The 25,960-nt window shown below is 43.8% G+C and overlaps 1 protein-coding gene across 2 annotated transcripts in view; it reads left to right on the top strand.

Annotated features, from left to right (window-relative positions):
• Nucleotides 1–25,960, top strand: part of ACTN3 (actinin alpha 3) — a 136,523-nt gene that overhangs the window by 103,520 nt on the left and 7,043 nt on the right. For both annotated transcript variants that reach the window (XM_083165272.1, XM_083165273.1), the window contains 14 exons: nucleotides 475–553; nucleotides 1,718–1,799; nucleotides 1,888–1,973; nucleotides 2,112–2,204; nucleotides 4,321–4,551; nucleotides 4,856–5,003; nucleotides 6,957–7,107; nucleotides 8,967–9,075; nucleotides 9,185–9,325; nucleotides 17,971–18,153; nucleotides 18,258–18,392; nucleotides 18,625–18,804; nucleotides 21,663–21,809; nucleotides 23,526–23,591. In XM_083165272.1, coding sequence (XP_083021398.1) covers nucleotides 475–553; nucleotides 1,718–1,799; nucleotides 1,888–1,973; nucleotides 2,112–2,204; nucleotides 4,321–4,551; nucleotides 4,856–5,003; nucleotides 6,957–7,107; nucleotides 8,967–9,075; nucleotides 9,185–9,325; nucleotides 17,971–18,153; nucleotides 18,258–18,392; nucleotides 18,625–18,804; nucleotides 21,663–21,809; nucleotides 23,526–23,591 — 1,831 coding nt within the window. The remainder of the gene's footprint in view (nucleotides 1–474; nucleotides 554–1,717; nucleotides 1,800–1,887; nucleotides 1,974–2,111; nucleotides 2,205–4,320; nucleotides 4,552–4,855; nucleotides 5,004–6,956; nucleotides 7,108–8,966; nucleotides 9,076–9,184; nucleotides 9,326–17,970; nucleotides 18,154–18,257; nucleotides 18,393–18,624; nucleotides 18,805–21,662; nucleotides 21,810–23,525; nucleotides 23,592–25,960) is intronic.

Here is a 25,960-nt window from a genome sequence, read left to right as displayed (position 1 = left end):
GAACGCGGCTATTAGAGGTGAAGCCTAGCTCTGCACGCGTCCGTCAATTCCAGTCAGAGGCAACAGAGTTAGGGGTGACGGGGAGACTCCCAGAGCCCTAACAGGCACCCAGCCAAATTGCCAGCGGCAGCCCCCCTCCTACAATAATGTAGGAGCCGCCGTTGCTCTGGGGGATATCCTATTATCAGCAGTATTTCATAACTATGAAAAGGTTCAGTGGGGGCTACTCTATACCCAGACATTCTTTGTTAACGATTTAAACGATATGCACATTGATATTGTTAACTATATCATTATCATTATTGTGCATATCCTTAACTTTAAATCTTCTACTGTGTACGCACCTTTAGACATGGGTTTTATTCCAATAAGCTTAGAAATTTTGTTTTAGTCAATTGCACAAAAAAATGTAATCTTGTTTTAAGACAGAGAAATCATCAATTTTTTTTCTCCCTTTCCACCCATTGTATAAAGCTGGAAGGATGGCCTGGCATTGTGCGCTCTCATCCATAGACACAGGCCTGACCTCATTGACTACTCCAAGCTCAGGAAGGTAAAATGACACACTTTTCATTGTTTGTTTCTGATTTCCAAAGAAACCCTACTGAAAGTTTTTATTAAAATGCATTTAATAAATCTAGGAAAATATCAATAATACTTATTTGTAAATGTAATGCCTTCTCTGTTTTTTTTTTTTCTTGTGTTTTCTGTTTATTTCATAATCGTTATTTCTTTAAGGTTTGTATAATAAAACTGACTAGATACATTTAGCCAGTAATATTTATAGTGAATATTCACTTTTGCATATGACAGTCAGACATACATGTCTACTCTTCTGGGTCCTGTGGGAGGCACAAAATCTTATAATAGTAGTCCCAGAAGAGTGGGTACCCCGCTCCAGCATCCGTTCCACTTCCTAGTCAAGTAGGCAGAACAGGGAGATAAATAGAAGGGGGCAGGGCCTTGTGATGTGTCTCTATGGTAAGTATGCAGTAACGAGGTGCCATATTTTAAATGTTATTGCTTACAACCAACAAAATCTTCTCAGCTAATAATTGGGTGTTATAGCAGAGTAATAAATTGAATTAGTTGTTTCCCAAGTACAAACACTGTTTTGGGCATCGAAGTTTGATGTTTCAGGATGTATTATGATCTTTGTAGACATTGGCCCCCTAAATTGACTAGTTACCCACTTACACTATGAGTTTATTTACTCATTTGTGTTTATATGACTGAAATTTGAAAGGGTAACATTAGATATGGTTTACTAATGAAATCAGTGCCCGGGTAAAATTGAGGCATGAACAGGATCAGAAGCAACGGTCTTTGCTTTTAAAAATCTTGTTTTCCTTTTTTTTTTTTGGCATTTCCTGTACACCTAATTATATATTCACAGGTGTTTTCAATATAATAACCAGGGCTATTTTTCAGCAGGAACTGAGGCCCTTATTCTAGTTCACTCTTTCTGACAAAATATTTCTTAGATGGACAAAACCATGTGCACTGCAGGTGAGGCAGGTGTAAAACCCCACCCAAATCTAATTATCTCTGCACAAGTAACACCTGCCTCACCTGCAGTGCACATGGTTTTGTCCATCTAAGAAATATTTTGTCAGAAAGAGTGAACTAGAATAAGGGCCTCAGTTCCTGCTGAAAAATAGCCCTGATAATAACATTTGCTATCTTATAATAAAACCTCTTGCCCAAATCCCCATAGGATGACCCTATTGGTAACCTCAACACGGCCTTCGAGGTAGCAGAAAAGTTCCTGGATATCCCCAAGATGTTGGACGCAGAAGGTATGTAATTAATATTAACCAAACCTTTAGAATACCAAAGGATGTTCGCGTTTCCATCAAGTTACTATTTTGTTTCTCTTCTCTGCAGATATTGTGAATACACCCAAACCAGATGAGAAGGCAATTATGACGTATGTATCCTGCTTCTACCATGCGTTTGCTGGAGCTGAACAGGTAACAGTTTAAAACTTTTATAAATCATAAAATGAAAAGAAAAAAAATTCTTATACATTGCATAGAATTTATTTTATTAACTTGGAGTAGTTACTGTACAGTAATTCAAGGATTCACTGAAATGTCATTATTTTACAGGCTGAGACTGCAGCAAACAGGATATGTAAGGTTCTTGCAGTGAACCAGGAGAATGAGAAGTTGATGGAAGAATATGAGAAGTTAGCAAGTGAGGTCAGTATGTGAAGACCGTACCAGGGGTGGATTGGGAATTAAAATTGGCACTGGAAACATTTCTAGAGGAGGCCCTACGTAAGTGGCACCAAATCCAATGTAGACAGGAACAACACCAAAAAAAAAATGGTAATAACACATCACAACACCTGTGTCGAAGCTGTTGGTGTCCATATGCTTTGCAATCTAGTGGCCTCCAGTTGTCTAAGCTGCTGTGACAAACCACACATCTCCACATTTCAAATAATACCCCACTTCCCCCTCATTGATATAAACCTCCATCAAGCAGACAAACATGTCATTACCATAATACTCTGATTGTCACATAAAATGATGACCCCACCCCAGTGGAGTCCAGAAACGCCCTAAAAAATGTTACTTCCCTGGATAGCACCCACCCTGGGCCATATGCACTAAGCTTCAAAAGTGATAAAAAAGAAGAGTGATATACAAACAACCAATCTGCTCCTGCCTGACATTTTTCAAACACAGGGGTAGATTTATTAAGCTCCGTGAAGTGATAACGTGTCTGGTTTTTATCACTGGCCAATCAGCTCCTACCTGTCATTTTTCAAACCAAGCCTGTAACTTCACAGTTAGGAGCTGATTGGCCGGTGATAAAAACCAGACACTTTATCACTTCACCAAGCTTAATAAATTTACCCCACAGGCCCTTATTCAGATCTGAACGCAGTACTAATTTGATCTCAAAATGGGCAAAACCATGTGCACTTGTAGGCACCTGCAAAGGGTTACCTTGTGGGGTGCCGGCTGGGTCGTGCTTCCCCAATGTGGCGGATCCTAGTCTGGAGTCTTCTCGGGATGCAGGATGGTGACACAGAGCAAGAAACAATGGTATTGGTTTGACCTTTTATTATAAAATGGCCACTGCAAACGTCAACCTCTTACTTTTGACGAAACGGGAATTTCACAACATCACAATGCGGTAAATGCAATATACCATACGCTGTGCATAAACAACATTAATACACTAGGTAATGTTCAAACAATAACCATGTATCCTCAACCGACTATGGGATCACTCAGTACCCGGCCTATCACTGTGGCTCGGGGAGCCAGTACTAACCTCCGCTAAACTGCGAGCATGTACACTATTTACGTTTGAATACAGTGATGGTGCCAAATGCGAGTGAACCTTATTACACACTGTATATTCACAATTTATGTCAGCAAATCACCAGCAGATAAATACACAAGCTAACCTGAGTACCCGGGTACACTATCTGTTGCCTAAGACCGGTCAGTCCCGTTGTAGGGCCTATGCATAGGACTTAAGGTAGTTGATTACTTCTCTTGCAGATCCTATAGGGGGGGTCACAATTTGGCGCTTGGCCCACAAGGTGGTGGTATTGTTCCACAGGAGATCCTTCCCATTCACTGATAGGGGTAGTTGGCAGTATGGCCAGGAGGCCCAGGAGCCCTTATAGTCGCTTATGTTTCCTTGCGTAAATGAACGTGACAAATGGGGTTTCAGTAAGGGTGCTCTTCTCACGGCAGCGTGCAGACTAAACCAGTCAGAGTCACTCTATGGGTCTCTAGTAGGTGCAGTTAAGTGGCTACACAGCCAACCAGGTTACACAGTTAATGTTGCAGGGGGACAGGTCTCTTCCTCTGTGTCCCTCTCTCTACACTGTACAGGGATGTCAGTATCACTTGCCCCAGGGGCAGACTTACAGTTGGGAGGCACTTTCTGTGGCTGGTTTGGGGTGACTCACTCCATGTGTTTTCCCCTTTTTTTATTAAAGCATTTATACTGAAACACAAGGTTGGTTTTGCCATGTGATTGATTGGCGCTTGAAAAAAATGTGAAAGCTTTATCAAAATCTCTCATGTTCTGATTCCCACACCCTATTACATTTGGCCCATAATATATAGTTAATGTTCTTTTAATTACTTTTGGCAAAATATATTTATTAAATTAGAAGTTCAAGGAAATTATATATTTGTGCCAGGTTAGAGTAGAACAGAACTATTTAAGTTTGTTAGTTGGTAGTTTATAATAGATTTGCACAAGCTAGACCTGTAAATATTTCCATTATACATTTAAACTAATAAATTAATAATAACTAAAATAATCATCCACACTTGTCCTAAGCTCCTGGAATGGATCCGCCGCACCATCCCCTGGTTGGAGAACAGAACCCCGGAGAAGAACATGAGTGCTATGCAGAAAAAATTGGAGGACTTTAGGGACTACAGGAGGGTTCACAAGCCACCCCGTGTTCAGGAGAAGTGCCAGTTGGAAATCAACTTTAACACCCTTCAAACCAAGCTGAGGCTCAGCAACCGCCCTGCATTCATGCCATCTGAGGGCAAAATGGTTTCTGTAAGTATGGCAGCAGCAGATAAAGCATGGCTTTATAGTAAGTTACCACTTACTGTATAGAGTTTGGACTGGTTGATCAGCATACAACTTATATTATCTTCAAGTTACATTAAGAATAATTTTCTTTTTAGAATTACAATTTTATAACTCTTAAGTACCACAATAAGAATCCACACTTCACAAAGCATGTGCCCTAATGATTTCCTTTTTAGAGAATAGTGACTTAAATGCTATACCTAGCAGAGGAATAGTGAAAGTATAAATGGCTTTATTGTACTCATTATTCACACATGTTTTTCTATAGGATATTGCCAATGCATGGAAAGGTCTGGAGCAAGTAGAGAAAGGTTATGAAGAGTGGCTTCTGCTGGAAATCAGGAGACTGGAGAGATTGGAGCATTTGGCAGAAAAGTTTAGGCAGAAGGCTACACTACATGAGTCCTGGACTAGAGGTCGGTAAAAAATATTTATGACCAATGCGTTTCATGAGATTTTATAGCAAATCCTTAAATCAGTATTTTTCTCTAGTAGGCTCTAAATTGTTCTAATTTAAAAGGAAAAAACTCAGTGGCATAAGTATCGTGCGGCAGCCACTGCAGCGGCTTGGGGGAGCCATCGTCGGCTGGGCACACAGAAAGTACCTAACCCAGGGGTTCCAAAACTGTGCGCCGCAGCTCCCTGGGGTGACGCAGCGCTATGACAGGGGTGCCGCAACCAGCACACACATAGTGGCAGCCAGCAGCAGCATGTCTACAGCGCAAGCAGGATTAGGCGGCATGCTGGAAGTCGACCTGGAGTGGGATCAGGACTCAGAGCCGGAGGGGGCTTACATGTGACATGTGGTGGTCCAGAGTCACAGCAGAGACTCACTTGCTGTGCTGCAGCTGGCCGCTGTGTGCTCCGGGGCAGGAGGCTGTGCTGCAGGCCAGGGCTGGAAGTTGGGACCTGTCTTCAGCCCCTGTGCACAATGACTGCACCAGGCCAAGAATGCAGGCTGCTCCCTGCAATAGCCTGGCCGCCTGTCAGATCACTATCCCTGGCCTCATTCTGAGAGGTCTGCAGGGGGCAGAAAGGGCAGTGGGGTCTGCAGGGGGCAGAAAGGGCAGAGGGGTCTGCAGGGTGCAGAGTGGGCAGAGGGGACATTCGATGGTGAGTGATTTTTTCCCCCCTGTGCACAGGGGTGGGGGGATTGAGCTTGGCAGGGCAGCATTTACCTTCTGCAGGTCTGAATCAGGCTCTTGGTGCAGCCTCAGCCAGCAGTGGCTGTGTCCCTCTGTGCTCCCTTTCCCTTGTGAGGATGGGCCCCAGCGTCCCCACACGTTGTCACACTCTTGAGTGACAGTGCACCAAGTCAGGGTCTCCGCACGCTGTGTGACTGTCAAAGCAGCATGCCCAGTGGTATGTGTGTGTGCAGCGCCGCTGGAGTGTCTGATACAGCGTGCCCCTACCTCACTCAGGTAGGGGCACGCTGCCCTGTGCAGACTTCAAGCCTGCAAAAGAGACCTCCATACTCCACTCCATCCATCATCCTTCTACAACAGGAACAATAAGTAGCCTGAATATTAAACCTGTGTATCCTGCCTATATTACATGCTATCTGTATTAACTACTGCTACACCTGCCTGTGATATACATACATCTGTTGTTCTACATACCTACAAAGTTAACCCTTTCATTTAATTTCCCTGTATGGGGGGAGGGGGTGCCACAAAGTTTTTTTCATAGGGGGAGCAAAATTTATAGTTACGCCACTGAAAAAAACTAATGTCGAACTGACTATGGCTGGGTACACCTGACTGACATGTTGGATTGCCCACCATCGCACTAACCGAATGAGTGGCTGATGAAGGTAAGCATACACACTTATCAATCGGATGCTGGTCAGGAACCCTTAGCTGGGCAGGCATTTGAATCTTCCCACCCTGCTGTGACATCAGTCCCATGAAGCAAGTGTTACGAGTGCATACCTCCCATCTGTCCCAGTTACCGAGGGAACGACCCGGTATTTGACCTTTAGACCCTGCCGACCTTTTGACTGTCGACCAATGGTGGTTGACCTTATGACTGACTCTATAATCAGCCCGGATACCTGCAGGAAATGCTTACAGATTACCATAAGAGTTTGTCACTACTTTTGTGTGCAGGCTTGTAAATGTAAACCATGTTGCAAAATTGAGTATAGGTTTATATTCAGAACTGTTGTGTTATATTTTATTACACCAAAATAAGTACTCTATAAATTTATTGGTTAATCATAGTATAAAGTGGTCTCAGTGATTTCACAAACATGTTTGACTCTTGACTACTTTGTTTAGCAAACCCCATAAGTAAAACGGCTGTGGTAAAACAGACTGGTGAAGTGCCACCATCATGTCTTGTAATCTCTGCACCTTTACTCTGTGCAGGAAAGGAAGAACTGCTGTCACAAAGAGATTACGAATCCGCTTCTCTTATGGAGATCCGAGCACTGGTGCGCAAGCACGAAGCGTTTGAGAGTGATTTGGCTGCTCACCAGGACCGCGTAGAGCAGATCGCTGCAATTGCTCAGGAACTGAAGTTAGTTGGGGTCATTTTATATTAATAATTTTCATTCCTTGTAGATTAATATTTATTTATTTATTAACAGTTTCTTATATAGCGCATACATATTCCGCAGCTTTTATGGTGCTGGATGTGGTGTTAATACAGTATGGACATAAAACATAGGTTGGATCATGGGGGTTAGATAAATGGACTCTCATATAAATAGTTTTTCATGACTGTATTTATTAGAAAGCTTTCATTAAATATTTTTGCATAACCCACACCATACGATACACCTACCCTTTGTACGAAACCCCCAATTTCATGACGGTAATGCCCCACACCTCTTCACAAGTTGGAGAACTGCAGGACTACAAAGAGTTGGACAATTGATAGACTCTCACACTCATAAACCACTCAACTTTTCAGAAGCCTCTAAGAACTATCCAATAATAACCACACTTAACTTAAATTTTATTCAAGCCCAGTCCTACGCAGACAAAATCTCTAAACTCATCCCAGAAAGAGACTGGAACAATGATTTTGACAACGTGCTCCTAGCTCCCCCATTACCTAAAAAAGCAATCTCCACTTACTACAAATTCCTCAGAAAGACCATAGATTACTCATCGCAAAAAACAGGCCTTAACCAATGGCTAGAACACTTCCCCTCCCTCACATCGGAAACCTTGCTAAAAACCCTGGAGACCTCAATAACGATATTCCCAATGGCCAAATTTACGGAAATGTATCTAAACATCTTCCATAGATCATACATCTCCCCCTCACGAGGGTTTCAAATGCAAATACTAGAATCCCCAAAATGCCCTAAATGTCACCACCCCCAAGCAGACCTATACCATTGTTTTTGGGCTTGCCCACAGGTTAAGAGATTCTGGACAGAGGTTCGTGACTTTTCCAATGAACACCTGGTAAATTTCACCCCGCTCACCCCGGAGTGGGCCATATTTGGCATCCTTCCGGAAGGGACAAGAGTCCCTAAACCCATTAAAAAATTAATGCTAGCAATCTCATCCGCTGCCCGCAAAACTATCCTACAAGTGTGGATCCAAAATTCCACTCCAGCCTTGGCAATGTTCAGGGATAAACTGTTTTTTATTTTCCACATGGATTGGTTGGAGGCCTCCCTCCAAAAGGACTCGCGAACAAAACAGCTCTTTGCCACTTGGAAAAGTTATATGGAAACCCTACTCACATCAACTAAACAAACTCTCCACCAATGCTTCCAAAATACCCGCTGGTACGAAGAACAGAGATTACTCAATGACCCCCCCTAGTCCTGGATTAACCTATTAACTCTTTTTGTTACGACTACGGTCTTGAACTCATGCTACAAAAATGGGAAATTCTATTGTTACTATGTAACCCCTCTCTGTATACTTGAATCTTTAAAATATGTCTCTCATGCCTGAAAACACAGAAATGCATTCTGTATTGTTTTGATGCTTTGACTCAATAAAAAAGTTTTAAAATAAAAAAAAAAATATTTTTGCATATACAAAATAATACATCAGACACACTACAGTACATACAATTTCATTTTCTGCTAATGCAAATTTTTAAACCATATGGAATGGATATGTATTCTGCTCAACTAACATTGTTTTATATACTACTGTATATACTTGCATGTATATAAGTTTTTTTTCTTACTGGTGATAGAATAAATGATATAATGACCCACAGACTTCCCTAGTGTAACAGGTCCTCTAGTGGCAAATGTAAATAATGAAATTTTTTGTAACTGAAGTACCTGTCAGGCATTGGATGGCTTTTGCTTAATTCACCTATAATCTTATAACAAGTATGTGTAATGTTTGCACAAATGCATTTCAGCTGCCTCTTAACAGCTGACTTTTCTGTCTCACCAGTGAGCTGGACTACCACGATGCTGCAGCTGTGAATAGTCGCTGCCAGACAATCTGTGACCAGTGGGACACTTTGGGCACCCTCACTCAGAAAAGGAGAGATGCTCTTGAGGTAAATAATGCAGCCAACTACCACAGCCATAATTTTCAATGTAATAAAATATATGTAATGTAGTAATATCAATAAAAATAATACATTAGCAAATGGTTTTATTTCACAGCGTGTAGAAAAGCTCCTGGAAACCATTGACCAGCTGTACCTGGAGTTTGCCAAGAGAGCAGCACCATTCAATAACTGGATGGATGGAGCCACAGAAGATCTGCAAGACATGTTCATTGTACACAGCATTGAAGAGATTCAGGTGAATAGACCTTGCGTACACACTGGCCAATATATATATGCCGTTTGATTGAATGTCCGATATATCGATTCCCCATCGGCCAGTTTGTACTAGTGATACATCTATGAACATCAACAAAGCAGATGCATTATATAGAGATATATCAGCACATCGTGCTGTGTGTACAGGTGATCCGCCAACCGCCCCTACAGCTATGCTGGGGGCCGCCGGTGATTGACAGCTCAGTGAGCGGGAATGCGCCCTCCCAGATCGAGCAGTGTAAATGGAGAGCACGCTGCCTAATTTGTCTGTAGATATATCTACAGATCAATTGATCTGCAGATATATCTGTTAGTGTGTACCCAGCATTACTCGAGGCCGAAGCGTGGCGAGCCTCGCGAGGGGACGACAAAAATGACCCGAAGCGTGGCGAGCGCACGCGAACTACATGTTAAGTAATCCGCATCCCCTCGCGGGGCTCGCTGCGTTCGCCACGCTTCGGGCTCGTTTTGTTCATATTGCTCAGTGTCTCCTTTTCATTAGCAATGAAAAGGAGACTCTGCTAGTCACTGGGCGGGGGGGGGGGTGACCCGAAGGCAGGAGGGAGGAAGCAGTGACACGGAGTGGGGGGGAGGGGGGCGAGCAGCAGCTGACGCTGCTGCTGTCACTTTGAAGGCAGGAGGGAGGGAGCAGCGGCACGGGGTGGGGGCAAGCAGCAGCCGCTGTCACTTGGAAGGGAGCAGGGAGGGAGCAGCATCACGGGGCGTCACTTGGAAGGGGGGAGCAACAGCAGAAGGGATCTCCCCAGCGCTGACCTCCTGCTCAGTGCCAGGGGAAGCAAATAGTCGGAGCGACCGGCGATCACTAGGGAGTTCACATGGGAGCACGCAGCTGGCGATTTATCACCAGCAGCACTCCAAGGGGGGATAGCTCACACTATAAAATCAACTCCACGCCGACGTGGATAGTGGGGGTATGAAAAAAGTCAGGGGACGCGTACCACCGTTGAGTTAAGTTAAGGCATGCATCGGGCGCCCAGATAATACACAAGTACCGAAATTACTCCTAAGCTGTGTGCACACGAGGGCGATAGGGGCTGAAATCGCTGGAAATATGGTCGCTGGTAACCATATTGCCAGTGATGGGAGTGTGCCCCAGCGATAAATTGCCGGGTGCGAGCTCCCGTTTTCAGCACCGTTCTAATCGCTGGTCGCAGAAGCTCGCTCCTGCGACCAGCTGATTACCTCTGCGGCACCGCTGGCAGAGGTTCCCTTTCATCAGCGACCATCTCTGAAAGCAATATATCTCCCCCGTCTGGATGAAACTACTGCAGATGTTACTTAAAAACTGGTGGGGCCAGTTGTGACCAGTACCTCTAGCATCCAGGGGACTGGCACATCAGGCTTAGTGGGGGCTAGCTGGGTCACAGTCAGCAGGAGTAGTAGGGGGAGTAAGAGGCAGGCCACATGCACTGGGCCCAGCCAATGAGAGGAAGCAGGGGTGAAGTCACTGGTCAGGCTGCAGGGCCGCCTGAAGTCAGCACTCAGTGTAGCTGTACTGTGTAGTGTAATATGGCTGTGTGCTGCCTAAGTATTGCAATAAGTTATATCACAGTATAGTGGCAGCCGGGCCAAGGCACATTACATTCCCCGGCTGCAGGAGGGGAGTGGGGGGCTGGTCTAGGGGAGTGGCAGCAGGGTGTCTGGTTGTAACTTTCCCTAGCCACTATGCGGCCTCTTTGTCACTCTGTGACTGTGTGTGGGCGGAGTCAAAGGCTCTGATAGGCTGTTAGCCTATGACTCCACCCATGACTCCACCCAGCGTTATACACACAGTCACAGACTGACAGTTCTAGCTAAATATATAAGATATATATATCTAAAGGCCATTACTCACTACTTATTCTTCTAGATCTTTTCTACTGTATATCTAATCTGCCTCCATGTAACTTTTCTCAGCATACTGAGTGATGTATTCACTATATAGACTTATTGTTACTGCCACTTGTCTGTTGCTTGGACCGACCAATGCTTGCAACAGCAACTCTGGAGGCTTTTACTCTTCTCCATGAGCAGTGGCGTAAGTTCGTCCATGTCGCCCGGAGGCAAGGTAAAAGTTGGTGCCCCCCCTAGATAGATAGCTAGAGAGAGGGAGAATGAGAGATGGGGGGGGGGGGGGGGGGGAGAAAGAGAGCAATAGAGAAAGAGAGAAACAAGCATGTCAGAGAGAGGGATGAGGTGAGAGGGGGATCAGGCAGAGACAGGGATGAGGTGAGAGGGGGATCAGGCAGAGACAGGGATGAGGTGAGAGGGGGATCAGGCAGAGACAAGGATGAGGTGAGAGGGGGATCAGGCAGAGAGAGGGATGAGGTGAGAGGGGGATCAGGCAGAGAGGGGGATGGGGTAAGAGGGGGTAATTGAGATAGAGATGGGTGAGAGGGGGGTCAGGCAGAGAGAGTGGGGGGGTCAGGCAGAGAGAGATAAAAGAGAGTGGTGGGCACCAGCCTGGTGCTGCTAAAGCATGGATGCAGGCATTTAGAGCCAGAGTGGGAGGTGGGCTGCTGCGTGAGGGTCCATCTGGGTGTGAAGTGACGGGGAGGCATGAGGGGGTGACATGTACCTTCCAGCCCTATGTCTTTGGGCTCGCTGAACTGCTGCTGGTGGTTCATGTTTGTGGCTTCGGACTCGATCAGTCCTGCGGGTCCGGCTGAGCGGGGGGAGGCCTCAGCAGGGTTTGCGCAGCGGCTGCAGCCTGGTCCTCTCCTGCGGTGTGTTGCAGATGAGCTGCTGGGGAGACCGGAGGGGGTCGACGACAGCGATATTTGCGGAGTTTGGATGCCTGTCGGGGGAAGGAGCAGTGAGACTTCTTCCCGGGTGGGAGGCTGGGCTGACACTCGGTGAGCGGGGCTGGTCTGGGTCCCGGATGCCAAGAGCCTGTATGCAGTGCTCAGGGACCGATCTATACTTTACCTCTGTATCCGTCCCTGAGTGGCATCCGCACTGGCATCCGGACTGTCTCCTGCCCGACTCCCAGCTTCTTGTCACTGTGTTGGCTGGCTCTCATGTGCTCACGCCACTGTCACTCAGTGAGTACAGCGGCAGCCAACCAAGTGACAGGGAGGACTGGGGGGGGGCATCGCCGCTGCATACATTAATGGTACTTCACTTGCGGGCAGCACCTTAAATGAATGGAACACGAGGGGCAATGGAGCGAGCCAGTGCCCCCTTTAAGGCTGTCGCCCGGCGGCAGATGACTCCATTGCCTCCGGGAGTTCCGCTACTGCCCATGAGGGTGATTGTGGTGCCCATTACCCATTTCTTGCTGCCTGCCACTATTTAGAACTATTAAAACAGAGAAGATGTGGACAAATCCTATAGAAAGTTTGATACATTATTATTTTGTATTACTCATAAAATATATATTGATTATTAAATTTAGTGTGCACACACAACTGATGCTGAAGTCCTGAACAGAACAAAAACACAACTACAAGAGGTGGATCTTGAAAAATAAAAAAATATTCAGTGTTGATGCATCCTATAAAGTATATGTTGATGTTAGAGCAGTGGTTCCCAAACTTTTTTGAATCACGGCACCCTAGAGTATCAGAATATTTTTCAGGGCACCCCTAGGCCAAAAGTTTGTTACCAAAAATAAATATCATCCTTAGGTCCAGTTATATGGTGAAGAAAATTATTCACTAGTGTTTATCCACATATTTTATAATTGAAAGCCACAAGCACTGATTTTGCCTATTACATTGTACATAAATAATTTGAATTGGTTCTGGATCAACAATCTGAGGCACCCCTGCAAGTGCTCCGAAGGCACCCCAGGGAGCCAAGGCGCACAGTTTGGGAACCACTGTGTTAGAGGATACTTCCCCTTTAAGATGGAATTCTGTGATCTAAAGAACCAAGGCCCTTATTCAGATCTGATCGCAGTACAAATTTGTTCTCAAATGGGCAAAACCATGTGCACTGCAGGTTGGGGAGATGTAACATGTGCAGAGAGAGTTAGATTTGGGTGGGGTTTGTTTAAACTGAAATCTGAATTGCTGAGTAAAAAAAATGCAGCCAGTATTTACCCTGCACAGAAACAAAATAACTCACATAAATATAACTCTCTCTATACATGTTACATCTGCCCCACCTGCAGTGCACATGGTTTTGCCCATTTTGAGAACAAACCCTGGCACCCCTGCAAGTGTGCTGAGGCACCCCAGGGAGCCACGGCACACAGTTTGGGAAACACTGGTATACACATTGAGTTGGAGCAGCACACCTGTACTGTAAGTATTGTGCGGTGCTCACCAAAGGGCCAAAATACAAATGTCGACTGGTGGCGGCACACGCTAGAAACAGAGTGGCATCCATGATGTGACTCCGACTCTGGTTCTAGCATGTGCCGCCACCAGTCGACATTTATATACTGTGTGTGTGTGTGTGTGTGTGTGTGTATGTGTGTATATATGTATGTATATATATATATATATATATATATATATATATATATATATATATATATATATATATATATATATATATATATATATATATATATATATAAAAATATAAATATATAATCTCCAGTGGGAGCAGCACTACCGGCAATGCAGATAGAAATTTTCCAAGGGTGCCTTCCAGGGATCCCAATATCAACTCTGGGACCGCAACATAGAACCTCTGTATGGAGGCACTCCAAACAATGAACACACTGCACAGTGATTATGGTAATGATGTAGTGATCACTGTGCAGTGTGTTCATTGTTTGGAGTGCTCCACACAGAGATTATATATATGTGTGTGTATATATATATATATATATATATATATATATATATATATATTTATTATTTTATTTTTTTCACAAGCAGGGCCATATTCCCCTTCCCTCATGTGCTTTTGTTCTCTTACGTAAACCATCTTCGATGGCACCAAATTCTGCGGTTTACTGCCACCCTAATACTAAATTCAGTGGCGTCTGCTGTCTCGGCTATGTTTATATGTCCTCCATTGTCTTTAACTGTACATGTGTGTGTATCTCTGGGGGGCCCAGAGATATCAATGTACCGGGCCCCAACATTTCTGTTGCCTGCCCTGCCAGTGTCTGGCCTGTGCCGTCCAGCAGTACTCACTCTGTCATCCTGGCACATACAATGACACTGCAGACAGTTCTTCCTTACAGCGCTCCATTGTGCACTCTGCTTCTGTCATACGTGTAGGCTGCAGGCCATTTCTCCTGCATGTCGAGTTTCCCACCAGTTCCCAGTATGGGCATAGCCATATTGGATTCATCCTCTGCCAATCCTGCAGGTGCAATTCCAACATCATCCTGCAGTATCCAGTCACCATCATCCTAACACTATAAGTGTGCTGGGAGAAACACTATACAGCTAGTGCAATGATGTCAACAAAGTAGCTGTGTCCTTTGGGTCTCCTGTACTTCTGCTGTTTGAAATAGTGCAGAATCTCCATCCTGCTGCACAACCTGACTCCTTCCAGTACCCTTACTGGGAAGCATCTTTGGTTACAGCCAAAGTCTAACTCCTGTTGTATCTGCTATCATTCGTAACATTTGGTCACCATCGCATTATCATCACTCATCATCATCAATCACTGCTCCCTACATCTACTACCTGCTCATCTACCCAGTACCATCCATATCTTCCAGTCACCATTCAGAGAGTCAACCTTGATATCAGCCAACATCTGTGTGCCAACATCGGTAACAGTCATTATGAGTGGACTTCTCCCATGCCTGTGTTAGTAGTATCTGCCTGAGCCATTCATGCTTACCTGGAGTGCTCCCTCATTGTCTCCGACACACCATCGATGGGCAGCATTGTTCAGATCTCCGCATCTCCCCGGTTCCAGCCAACTTCCATTCTCTAGATGCTCTAAGGTTGTTTCTCCTGCTCCAGTTGTCTCCAGTATCCTCTGATTCCAGTTACTACATTTACCTTTGGTTCCAGCTGATTCTGATTCCGTACTCCATATCCATTCTGCAGTCACACCTTCAACTCTGAACTATCTCCATATCTTGAGGGTTCCTCTCTATGTGGACTATGTTTATTAAAGAACGAAGCTTCCACTTCGTTCCAGTCCCAGACCAGAGTTACCTTTCATATGTGACAGTTTGCACTGGATCTGGCCAAAAGACAAGAACACACGACAAGCACTATCCAACAACTTACAGCCCCTATTTACCACCAGGAGACTGCTCAAGGACAGGTTATTCATGCACTCTAAGAACTGTCAACTGGGCCGGATAATATTCTAACCACCCTTTATGGCTCTGGGGCTCATCAAGTAGTGCAAGGGTTATCTTTGCCCTCCGCAACCCCGTCTACCTCTCATTTCCATCTACGTACTCCCACCAAGTTCGAAGGGCTCAAAAGTCAAGAGCTGTTGTTGTTTCTTCAATCAATCCAAGATCCACTTCAATCAATCCAATTACTTCTCCACTGATCATACCAAGGTTGCTTACATTATTTCCATATTCCCTGGCTCAGCATTAAATTGGGCATTTCATCTCTGAGAAGGTTATGATTCTCTACTATCAAATCACAAGGAGTTTGTGTCGACATTCTCCCGCATCTTTGACGAGCCAGGGCAAAGAACATCCGTGTCCTTCGATATTCTTCATCTGCGGCAGGGGTCCAGAACTACTGGATAATACCTGGTCCAATTTCAAATCCTTGTTTCGTAATTATCTTGAAACAACGAGGCCCTTTATGCAGCTTTTCAGGTTTATCAGACTGGTTTATCCTGCCCTTTGTTACCTTCTAAGGATCCAATCCAACAATTCCCGGTTATCTCCCGAGGAGCGCAAGAGACATCAGTCCGATCACCTCTGCCTTTATTTTGCAACTCATCACATTTGATCATTTCCTGTCCCGAGCAGTTGGGAAACTCCAAATCCTAGCCCACAGGGAGAGGGTGAGCTAGGAGTGATTACTTCCTCTCCATCCACAACTGACTGTATCCTTCAAGTCTCCATACAAGTATCTCAGCAGTCCGCTCTCTTGGACTTTTTATGTAAATGAAAACCTACAGTACAGTATAATTTTGTTGAAATGTTTAATACTCTTATGATGGATACACACTAACGATTTTTTCTTGCATCGGGAGAATGATTTTGGCCATGCACACTGGTCGATCATTCATGATATCAGTGACGTCACCTGCCCCCAACTCTGTATATGCAGTCACTGACGATATTGTAAGATTGAGCTGCATGTACAGACAACAGGGAGATCATTAACAACCTGCGTCTGCGCATGGTTAACAATATTGACTTTACACACTGGATGATATATATGTGAAAACATCAACGATATCGATATTGTCCATATCATTGATGATATATCACCAAGCTTTGCTGACAGTCTAATTGGACATCTCTTACTAGTGGTCAAGTAAAATGAACAACAACATAACCAAGGCACATACTGTCAACTGTCAAACATACCTACATCCTCAGCATGGGGGTCACTGTGGCATATGGGCAATGGGGTCTCTGTGTGGCATAATGTGAACTGGAGACATTACACTGTGTTTAACACAGTTATGGTGCCGGGAGTATTTACACTATAAACTTTTGGTACTTATGTATTATCTGGACTCCCATGTTAAATGCACCCCATTTTTTCATACCCCTACTATCCAACTACGCATGCCCGTGCCGAAGCGTGGTGAGCGCAGCGAGCCCCGCGAGGGGACGCGGCCTCATAAGAAAAACGGGAGTCCAGATATTACATAAGTACCAAACTTTTTTATAACATTGCCAGCATATTATATCTGAAATTTCATTGCTAGGGACCCTCATGAGTGCCCTGATGCACTCTCAAACCTTAATATGGCTTAATATATCTCTTCTGCACGGATCACTAGCTCCCATTCACTATTACAGGACTTTCATTGGGCTGCTCCCACCCTATGGAATGCCCTTCCATGCACAATAAGACTCTCCACTAGCCTCCAAACTTTCAAGCATTCCCTGAAAACTCACCTCGTCAGGCAAGCTTATCATATTTAAGTTCTACACGCATAACCCTCTGAGGCACTTGTGTATTATATAGCTTTTCTTCTGGACTTGCAACTTGGTGTGACTGCTATGCTATTACTGGTGCCTGTCCTTGTGTTTCTCTCCTATATCTCTTTAGATTGTAAGCTTGCAGCAGGGCTCTCCTACCTCCAAGTCTGTCTGTTGTTACCAATGTTTTTTTTATCACTGTCTACTATTTTAAAGCGCAACAGAATCTGCTGCGCTATATAAGAAACTGTAAATAAATAAATATGGCCCTGTCAATAGTACTAAAATATTTGTTACTTATTATTTTGTTAAATGCATTACAACACTTACACTATGACTTGCAATCTTACTTTGAGACGAGAAACACTTTAATATCTAGAGCATTTTAGTTGGGATGCAGCCAGGGAGTCAGCAGTGACAATGTCGACATGGTTAAAATTATGATGCTATCAATGTTGCCATTTGTATGAAGTCAACATGGTTAGCATTGTGGTTTCATTAGGGTTAGAATGACATGGAACCGACATTACACCAGTGCTGACATAATCAATATCAACATGATGAGTGGAGATGCTTTCAGTTTAATAACATTTGGTTATATGATTTTGTTTACTTATTTTGTATTACAGAGCCTTATTACAGCACATGAGCAGTTCAAGGCTACCCTGCCTGAAGCTGACAAGGAAAAGATGTCAATTTTGGGCATCCAGGCTGAGATTCAAAAAATTGCTCAGACCTATGGAATTAAGTTGTCTGGAATTAACCCATACACCAACCTTACCCACCTCGATATTGGCAATAAGTGGGAGACGGTAAGTGAATTGGGTATAAAACTAATAGCTAGCATGAGCCAAGTAAAAAGGTTTGGAGAATGGAAATACAGAAGCTATGCTTACTACTTGTTCATGCCAAACAGGTGAAACAACTGGTTCCCCACAGAGACCAAACCCTGCAGGAGGAGCGTGCCCGTCAACAGGCTAATGAACGTTTGCGCCGCCAGTTTGCAGCACAAGCCAACGTCATTGGGCCCTGGATCCAGACCAAGATGGAGGTAGTGATATTTTAGGCCTAAAGGGCTTTTCTTACCTGGCTTCCTACACAACTCATTCTGTCACATAACTACTATTGCCACTCATTGCAATACTATAACACTAACTTAAGGAAGTATGAACAAGCTGCATTTTTTTGCAACTCTAAGTTCAATTAAATCCCAGGAGAAACCTTAACGAACACTAATCATCTTTGTGGATTTATGGTTCCTGTATTTATTTCCCCATGATTAGGAGATAGGTCGCATATCTGTGGACATTAGCAGTTCTTTGGAAGACCAGATGAACCATCTCAAGCAATATGAACAGAATATCATCTCCTATAAGACCAACATTGATAAACTGGAGGGAGATCACCAACTCATCCAAGAATCTCTTATCTTTGACAACAAACACACAAGCTACAGTATGGAGGTGAGGAGCATGAGGAATGTTGTTGTGCTGTAACTTGAAGATACAGTAGCAAATATACAATATATTAATTCACTATATTTCCCACTGTTGATATAACTTCAAAGTAACTATAAGCACTTATACATTTTGCGATGCAGAGATTAGCAAAATGTTCTAAATTTAGTAAGACAAAGAAATCTGATTTCTTGTAAAGGGTCTGAGACTTTTTGGGCAGCATTTGTTATACCACATTTGGTGTCACTCTACTTTCTGTGTGTTCATTCCAAGCCAATTAGGTCTTCACTTCCCTAGAGGCAGTATTGCCATCTAGAAGAGATAGGATAGTGGTCCATCTCTGCTCTGCCATGCATCAGAGGTAACATGAAATAAAATATGGAGACTGTCTTTACTGGGCCCAGCTGTGACCTCTGAATACCCTATGGAATAAGGTCTTGGAGTAGATTTCAGAGGGTAGAAAGTCAGATATTTTCATTGCAATGGTCCGTGAAAAAAAGATCGAATGTGTGTGGTGTTGGTTTGAGTGTTATTGGTGGTAAAAGAGACACCGTTTGCACTTGCTGATTAATTTAATGTCTTGATCCAGATATCACCCCTCCCAAAGTGTCTCTCAAGAAAATATGCTGTGCAATGTTTCTTCTTCTTTCTTCTAAAGCATATGCCATTGATTATAACAACTGTCAATCAACCACAGTGTGGGCTGTTGTTGTTGGAACTCTGGCTTAGCCCTGGATGTGGTTCTGATTACCATCAGTGGCTAATACTTGTGCAGTTTAGTGCTCTGTGCACATTCAGTATTGATCACTACTCAGTACTACCTATTGCTCCCTTAATGAATATTGATCTCCAATTAAAATAATTTGCAAATCAAGTGATTATCGAATGACTGTGCATGAATACCATACACATAGCACATTGCAAGGGTAAATAGTGACAGAAAATGGGTATGGATAAATAAATAGAATCCATTAACAGTTTGACTGACAGGAAGCCGGCGTTTGGGGGTGGAAACCTGCTGTTTTCTGGGAGTAATTGGAAAATGTAGGCGTGCCCAGGCATTTTTGTGTCTATGATGTCAGTAGTGCCACAGACCACAAAACCTCTTCACTGGTTCAGGAACTTGTATGGATTTGTGAATGGATTAGTGATAGTTATTAGTTAACAATTAGCAATTCTCTTGGCATTTAGCAAGTGGCATTTTCTTTTTCTGTCTGGACGGCAGATTACCCCTCACAGACAAATGCAAATTCTCACATTAGTGATCCATGCTGAATTAGCTCATATGAGCCTAATTCAGGGCCTTATTCTAGTACACTCTTTCTGACAAAATCCTTCTTAGATGGACAAAACCATGTGCACTGCAGGTGGGGCAGATGTTATTTGTGCAGAGAATTAGTTTTGGGTGGGGTTTTACTTCAAAGTGAGATCTACGGTATATTGCAGTGTAAAAATAAAGCAGCCAGTATTTACCCTGCACAGAAACAAAATAACACACCCAAATCTAATTCTCTCTGCACATTTTACATCTGCCCCCCTACAGTGCACATTGTTTTGTCCATCTAAGAATGATTTTGTCAGAGTTAACTAGAATGAGGCCCTTAGAGAGCTACGCTAATGCAGCTGCAGATATCAACAAGTGCAGCTGCCACCCAGAAATGAAAAGAGACACCAACGAATGTGACCACAACTCATTTGCATGTGCATACGCATACACAGCCTATACGTAAGAACAGGAAAGGTTAACTGTGCCTGTGTTCACGCTGATAATGGCTCAGTTCTGTGAAACATTGACTTTGCATCCATCTCTGAATAAGGCCCTATAATGACACCAATATGAGTATTTGTCATTTATACTGTATTTTGTATATAACAAAATTCCTGTCAAAGTCCAACTCCTAAAGAATCTTGCATTTTGCACATGATCTTGAATTCCACAATTAAAAGTAATGTCCAATAATGCTTTAGGCAATGTGTTTCTATGAATTACTATCCATGTTTTTGTATACAGAAGAGATTAATTTTTAGCAACTTTTTAGCCTGTGAATGGAGTCTTCTGTTTCAGCCACAGGTAAATCATTGGTACTTGGTTCCTAGCAGGGCGCCCAGATTTCCTGCGTACATTAACGTAGTGAAATCGCATCGCATGGGCATTTTATAGGGTGTGCGATGCCATTACAATAGCTAAACAGTAATATCATTGTATGACATACAATGATGTTTTACGCCCCCCCCCCCCCCCACTATCCACGCCACCCCGAAGCGTGGCGAGCGTCGGCGGCGGAACGCTTCCTCCGATGTTTTCATACCCCCACTATCCACGTCGGCGTGGAGTTGATTTTATATAGTGCGGTGAGCGGACGCGGATTACTTTACATGTATTCCGCGTCCCCTCGCCACGCTTCAGGCTCAGTGGCTTGCTGCGCTCGCCACACTATATAAAATCAACTCCACGCCGAGGATAGTGGGGATATGAAAAGGTCGGAGGGCGCGTTCCGCCGCCCCTCACGGGGCTCGCTGCACTCTCCACACTTCGGGGTGGAGTGGATAGTGGAGGGTGCCTAAAACCTCTTTGTATGTCATAAAATCATTTTATTGTATAGCTAATGTAATGGCATTGCACACCCTATAAAATCGCACGTGATTTTGCGGGAGGTGCGATCCGATGAGATGCGATCCCCTGGGGCATACAGAGCAGGGAACAAATTACATTAAAAAATCGCATCGCACGGCACTAAAATGGCCCATGCGATGCGATGCAATTTTCCTATGCAGAATAGTCCACTAAGCAATTTGCTTAGTGGGCGCCCTGCTAGGAAACAAGTACCAAATCATTTTTACATTGGCATTTACCTTTCCTTTAGCACATCCGTGTGGGATGGGAGCAGCTCCTCACTACAATCGCTAGGACCATCAATGAGGTTGAGAACCAGATTCTAACTCGTGATGCCAAGGGCATCAGCCAAGAACAGATGAATGAGTTCCGTGCATCATTCAACCACTTTGATAGGGTAAGTCTGTTACTCACCAACAAGCTGAATGGACAATACAAATGCATACTTAATTTATAACTATTAGCTTTTATAGAAGTATAGAGTCAATAATACACAGTTCTTCCTCTTGTAGAACAATGCCATTTAATCATTTTAGCTGTAAAATGTTTCATTTATCCTTTTATATGCAACCAAAATCCATTTAAGCCTTCAAACACAGTATCTAAGTAAAAAGTCATATTTAACATAAATGTGCTCAAATTTTCTTTAGAAATTTTATTTAAAAAAATAAAATAAGTGAACAGAACAATCAGCTTGGTAATGATTTACTTATTTATAAAGAACTACATAATTACTATGAGGGGAATGGCAACTTTTTCTCCCACCCCATTCACTGTAGTAATTGTCATCCTCCTAGTCATCTATGGCTCAGGCGCTGCAGAACCCTTGTGGTAAAAAAAGAAGTGATGATGATGATGATAATAAGTCCAATAATTCCCAAGTAGACTTTATTAAAGTCTCATAACACAATACTATCTAATGCAGTGGCGTAGCTTGTGTAAGGTAGCCCCCGCCACTGCTTGGGGGAGCGGGGGCTGTGTGGGCGCCGGCTCCCGCTTGGAGAGGCCAGACAGAGGATCCAGAAAGCTGAACAGGGAGGGAGCAGAGAAAAGAGTGTCCCACCCAGACCCAGTATGCTACACTGACAGCGTGCAGTCTTTTTCTCCAGAGCCCTGCTGGAAGTTGTAGCGATATGTGCCGGCAGGGTGGGAAGCGCTGCTGACTTGGAAAGTTTCAGCTTCCGGCCCGGACAGTCTTTTCAAATTCAGTAGCGCTTCCCGCCCCGCCGGCACATACCGCTACAGTACAAGCTGTCTACCGCCGCCCGCATCATCCCCGCTGCTGCACATAGGTGAGGAGGTGGGGGTGACTGTCGGTCAAACAGTCTGCTGGGGGCAGTGTGCAGCACGATAGCAGCCAGTCCCGGGGGAGAGGATGTCCAGGTGGGCACGGTGCTGGGTGACGGGCAGAGTGTTCTACAGGGGATGGGTTCTGCCAGTAAGCTCGCTGGGCTCTCCCTGCTCTGCCTCCCCAGGGATGCCTCTGCCAATCACAGCTCTCCCAGCCATGTGTGTGGCAGACAGATGACAGTAATTAGAAGCAGGTTGGTGATTCACCCTTTTCTGCAACCATTCATTTAAATTAAGTCCCACCAGGGTGGTCAGTGTGGACTAAGGGGGGCACATATAGGCATGTGGTGGGAAGGTACCGGGGGGGACAAAGAGTGGCATGTGGTGAGAAGGGACCATAAGGGACACAGATGCATATAGAGGAAAGGGACCAGGGGGGACACGGAGAGGCATGTGGTGGAAATGACCAGGGGGGACACTGAGAGGCATGTGGGGAAAATGGACATGGGGAAAGACAGAGAGGTTGTGTGTATGGGGGGGGGGGCGCCTAAAAATATTTTGGCTTGGGGGAGCATCATTTATAGTTATGCCACTGATCTAAGAGTGTTGCCTACAGGCAATAGGGGTAAGTATTGTGTGAAAGCACAGACAATAGGATGCCAAGAACCAATAGGAGCCATGAATATGAAAAATCATCATTTTAGGACCAGAAAATAGAATACCAAGGATGAAATAAAGAATAAATGTATACTATTAGCCTCAACAATACTTTTTTTGTCTCCATTTTTTTCTAAATAAGAATGTATTTTCTTTTTGTCTACAGAAGAGAAATGGTATGATGGATCCTGATGACTTCCGTGCTTGCCTTATTTCCATGGGATATGATCTGGTAAGACTGTGAATCAGCACCTTCCTATTTTAAACTTTTTTATTTTTCAGTTTCAAGTAGTATAGTAGACTGGGACATGAAGGGCCCACTGGAGAATGCAGTTGTAGGGGCCACTGGGTAGCATTAAGGAGAGTTTTCAGAAGAACTGTGGCTAGCTGCATTGCTTTGCCTAAAAAGTATTCTGTGCATGGGCTGGGCCCTTGATAAATATAGATATATAGTAAATATTGATAGTGCATCATGATAATGTACACATTAGCAACAGCAATGCACTGCAGATACAACATAGTCCTGTGCAGTGTAAGAAAACATATGTATAAGGTATAATTCAAGTCAGGTTTGGACTGGCTGATAGGTGTACAGGGGAATCCCCCACTGCTTTGGAACCGATCATCCTGCTCTAGGGATCAGGTTCCAGACTGTGTATTTGAATTGTAAATTCTAAATATGTTATCTTATATTGAAGAGGACTATGGCGTATTTTCAAAATTGCATTATTGTTATTAATCTGGTGCATTTTCATGCATACAAAACATATATATTTTTTGAGAGGCCAGTCTATGCCCTTTCTGTTGGTTAGGCAAACCAAATGCGGTGGCTGGGAACACCCCAAATATGGAGCCTTCTACTTAAATTCCTCAGGTGGGCCTTTCATGCCCCATGCCCCAGTCTGACACGGATTCATGTGCACAGACTGAAACCTGATCCCACATACATAGTAACATAGTAATTAAGGCTGAAAAAAGACGTCAGTCCATTCTGTAGGATGAGGAGCCCCTAGGCCCACCCAGGGTTTCCCCAAACCTTTATGGGGCAGCCCAACCCTGAGTACACCAAAGAGTAATTGAGAGGAGAAGGATAATCCGCATTGTCAAAACTTATATATTGTGCTTCTCAGATATTCCCTATTCGTTATATTTTTGCCATATAATCGGGCTTGTATTTAGGGAGGTGCTACCCAGGAATTAATACAAACATGCACTGAAGAAAATAATACCTACAAGGGGCACTCTAAGCTGACTGTTTTGTAAATACAGCTATCTTATACCTTGCGAAATATATTAAAAACATTGTGACAAATGTGAATAAAGTGACAAAAAATATTAAAATGGAGCTGGCCGTCATGTGCGTGTCTTTAATTACAGAACAATGACTGCCCTGCAACTGTGTGATGATATTATAGTACAAAAGTGTTCAGTTGACTATAGTTATGTCTTTTGCTACTGATCATCTAGACTCAGTGATTCGCTTGTTGTTGGATTAATGTAGTGCTACAACTACAATGTGTATGGTTGACTCCTGCAACTTTGTTGCACTCTGCAATTTTGTATCACTGGACTATTGGGATCTTATGTAGTGATACAGAACAATAGACTGCCATCAATTATTGATAGATGATCAGCTTAATGCGGGGAGTTTAATGAATGATACAATTGATGCACAATCATCATGCCTGCTGATTATCAATGCCACGTATTAATATTCCCCTGTGGGATCCCGTGTCAATATCATTGAGACAGCCACACAGAAAGACTGCAGCGTTAATATCGGAATGTTTGCTACCAGCTGATAAGGGGTTCTTGATGATATTGGTTAATCAACTCCACGTAATCACTGGAGATTTTATGTCCCCATCAGCTGGCACATGGTAAAACCACTGCAGTACTGTGTCTATATAGTAAGCATGTATTGTGCACATAAAAATATTTATATTCACTCCTCCAATTGACTATAATCACTTGACATTTGCTCAGTGTGTCCAGATATAATAAAACACTGGGCTGCTGTTGTACCCCCCGTGTTTATATAAGTATACAGCGGTATGACAGCGGGTTTGGGTGCTTGCGTTTGTGCCTTAAGTACTGTGTCACAAGTACCAAACTAATAAATCAACACACAGTGCAAATTACAATTATATGCTTAATGCATCTACAGTACACGCTCCACGCGATCAGCTACTGCCAGGCGGGATCGGTCACATTGACTATGTGCAACGCATCCCCCTGGATAGCCTGACGTACGTTTCGCAGTTACGCTTAATCATAGGTCCAACCCGGTTTATGGGTTGGAGGGGATTATAACAGGACTCTCAGCCTGTCAGAATTGATTCTGCTAAGAGTGACGTGATCATTGTCCAATGAGTGACCAGGTTGGTATTAGTACGTTTGTTCTGCCTCATTGTGTGGCGTTAATTATATTCTCAAGTTGAGTGGCAGGTTTGTCTTCCAATAATAGTAGTTAGATTTGCGGTTGGGATGTCATTTAATAATAGATTAATCCCACTACCTGTATTTTTACTATCTGCCACGTGAATTTCAAGTGTTTCATATTAATATATTTATGTGAAATGTGTGGATGTCAGTCCATCT

Source organism: Crinia signifera, chromosome 11 (assembly GCF_055691185.1).
Source record: "Crinia signifera chromosome 11, ASM5569118v1, whole genome shotgun sequence".
Lineage (NCBI taxonomy): Eukaryota > Metazoa > Chordata > Amphibia > Anura > Myobatrachidae > Crinia > Crinia signifera.
Note: the sequence above shows the minus strand (reverse complement) of the source record. Positions and strands in the feature narration are given on the sequence as shown.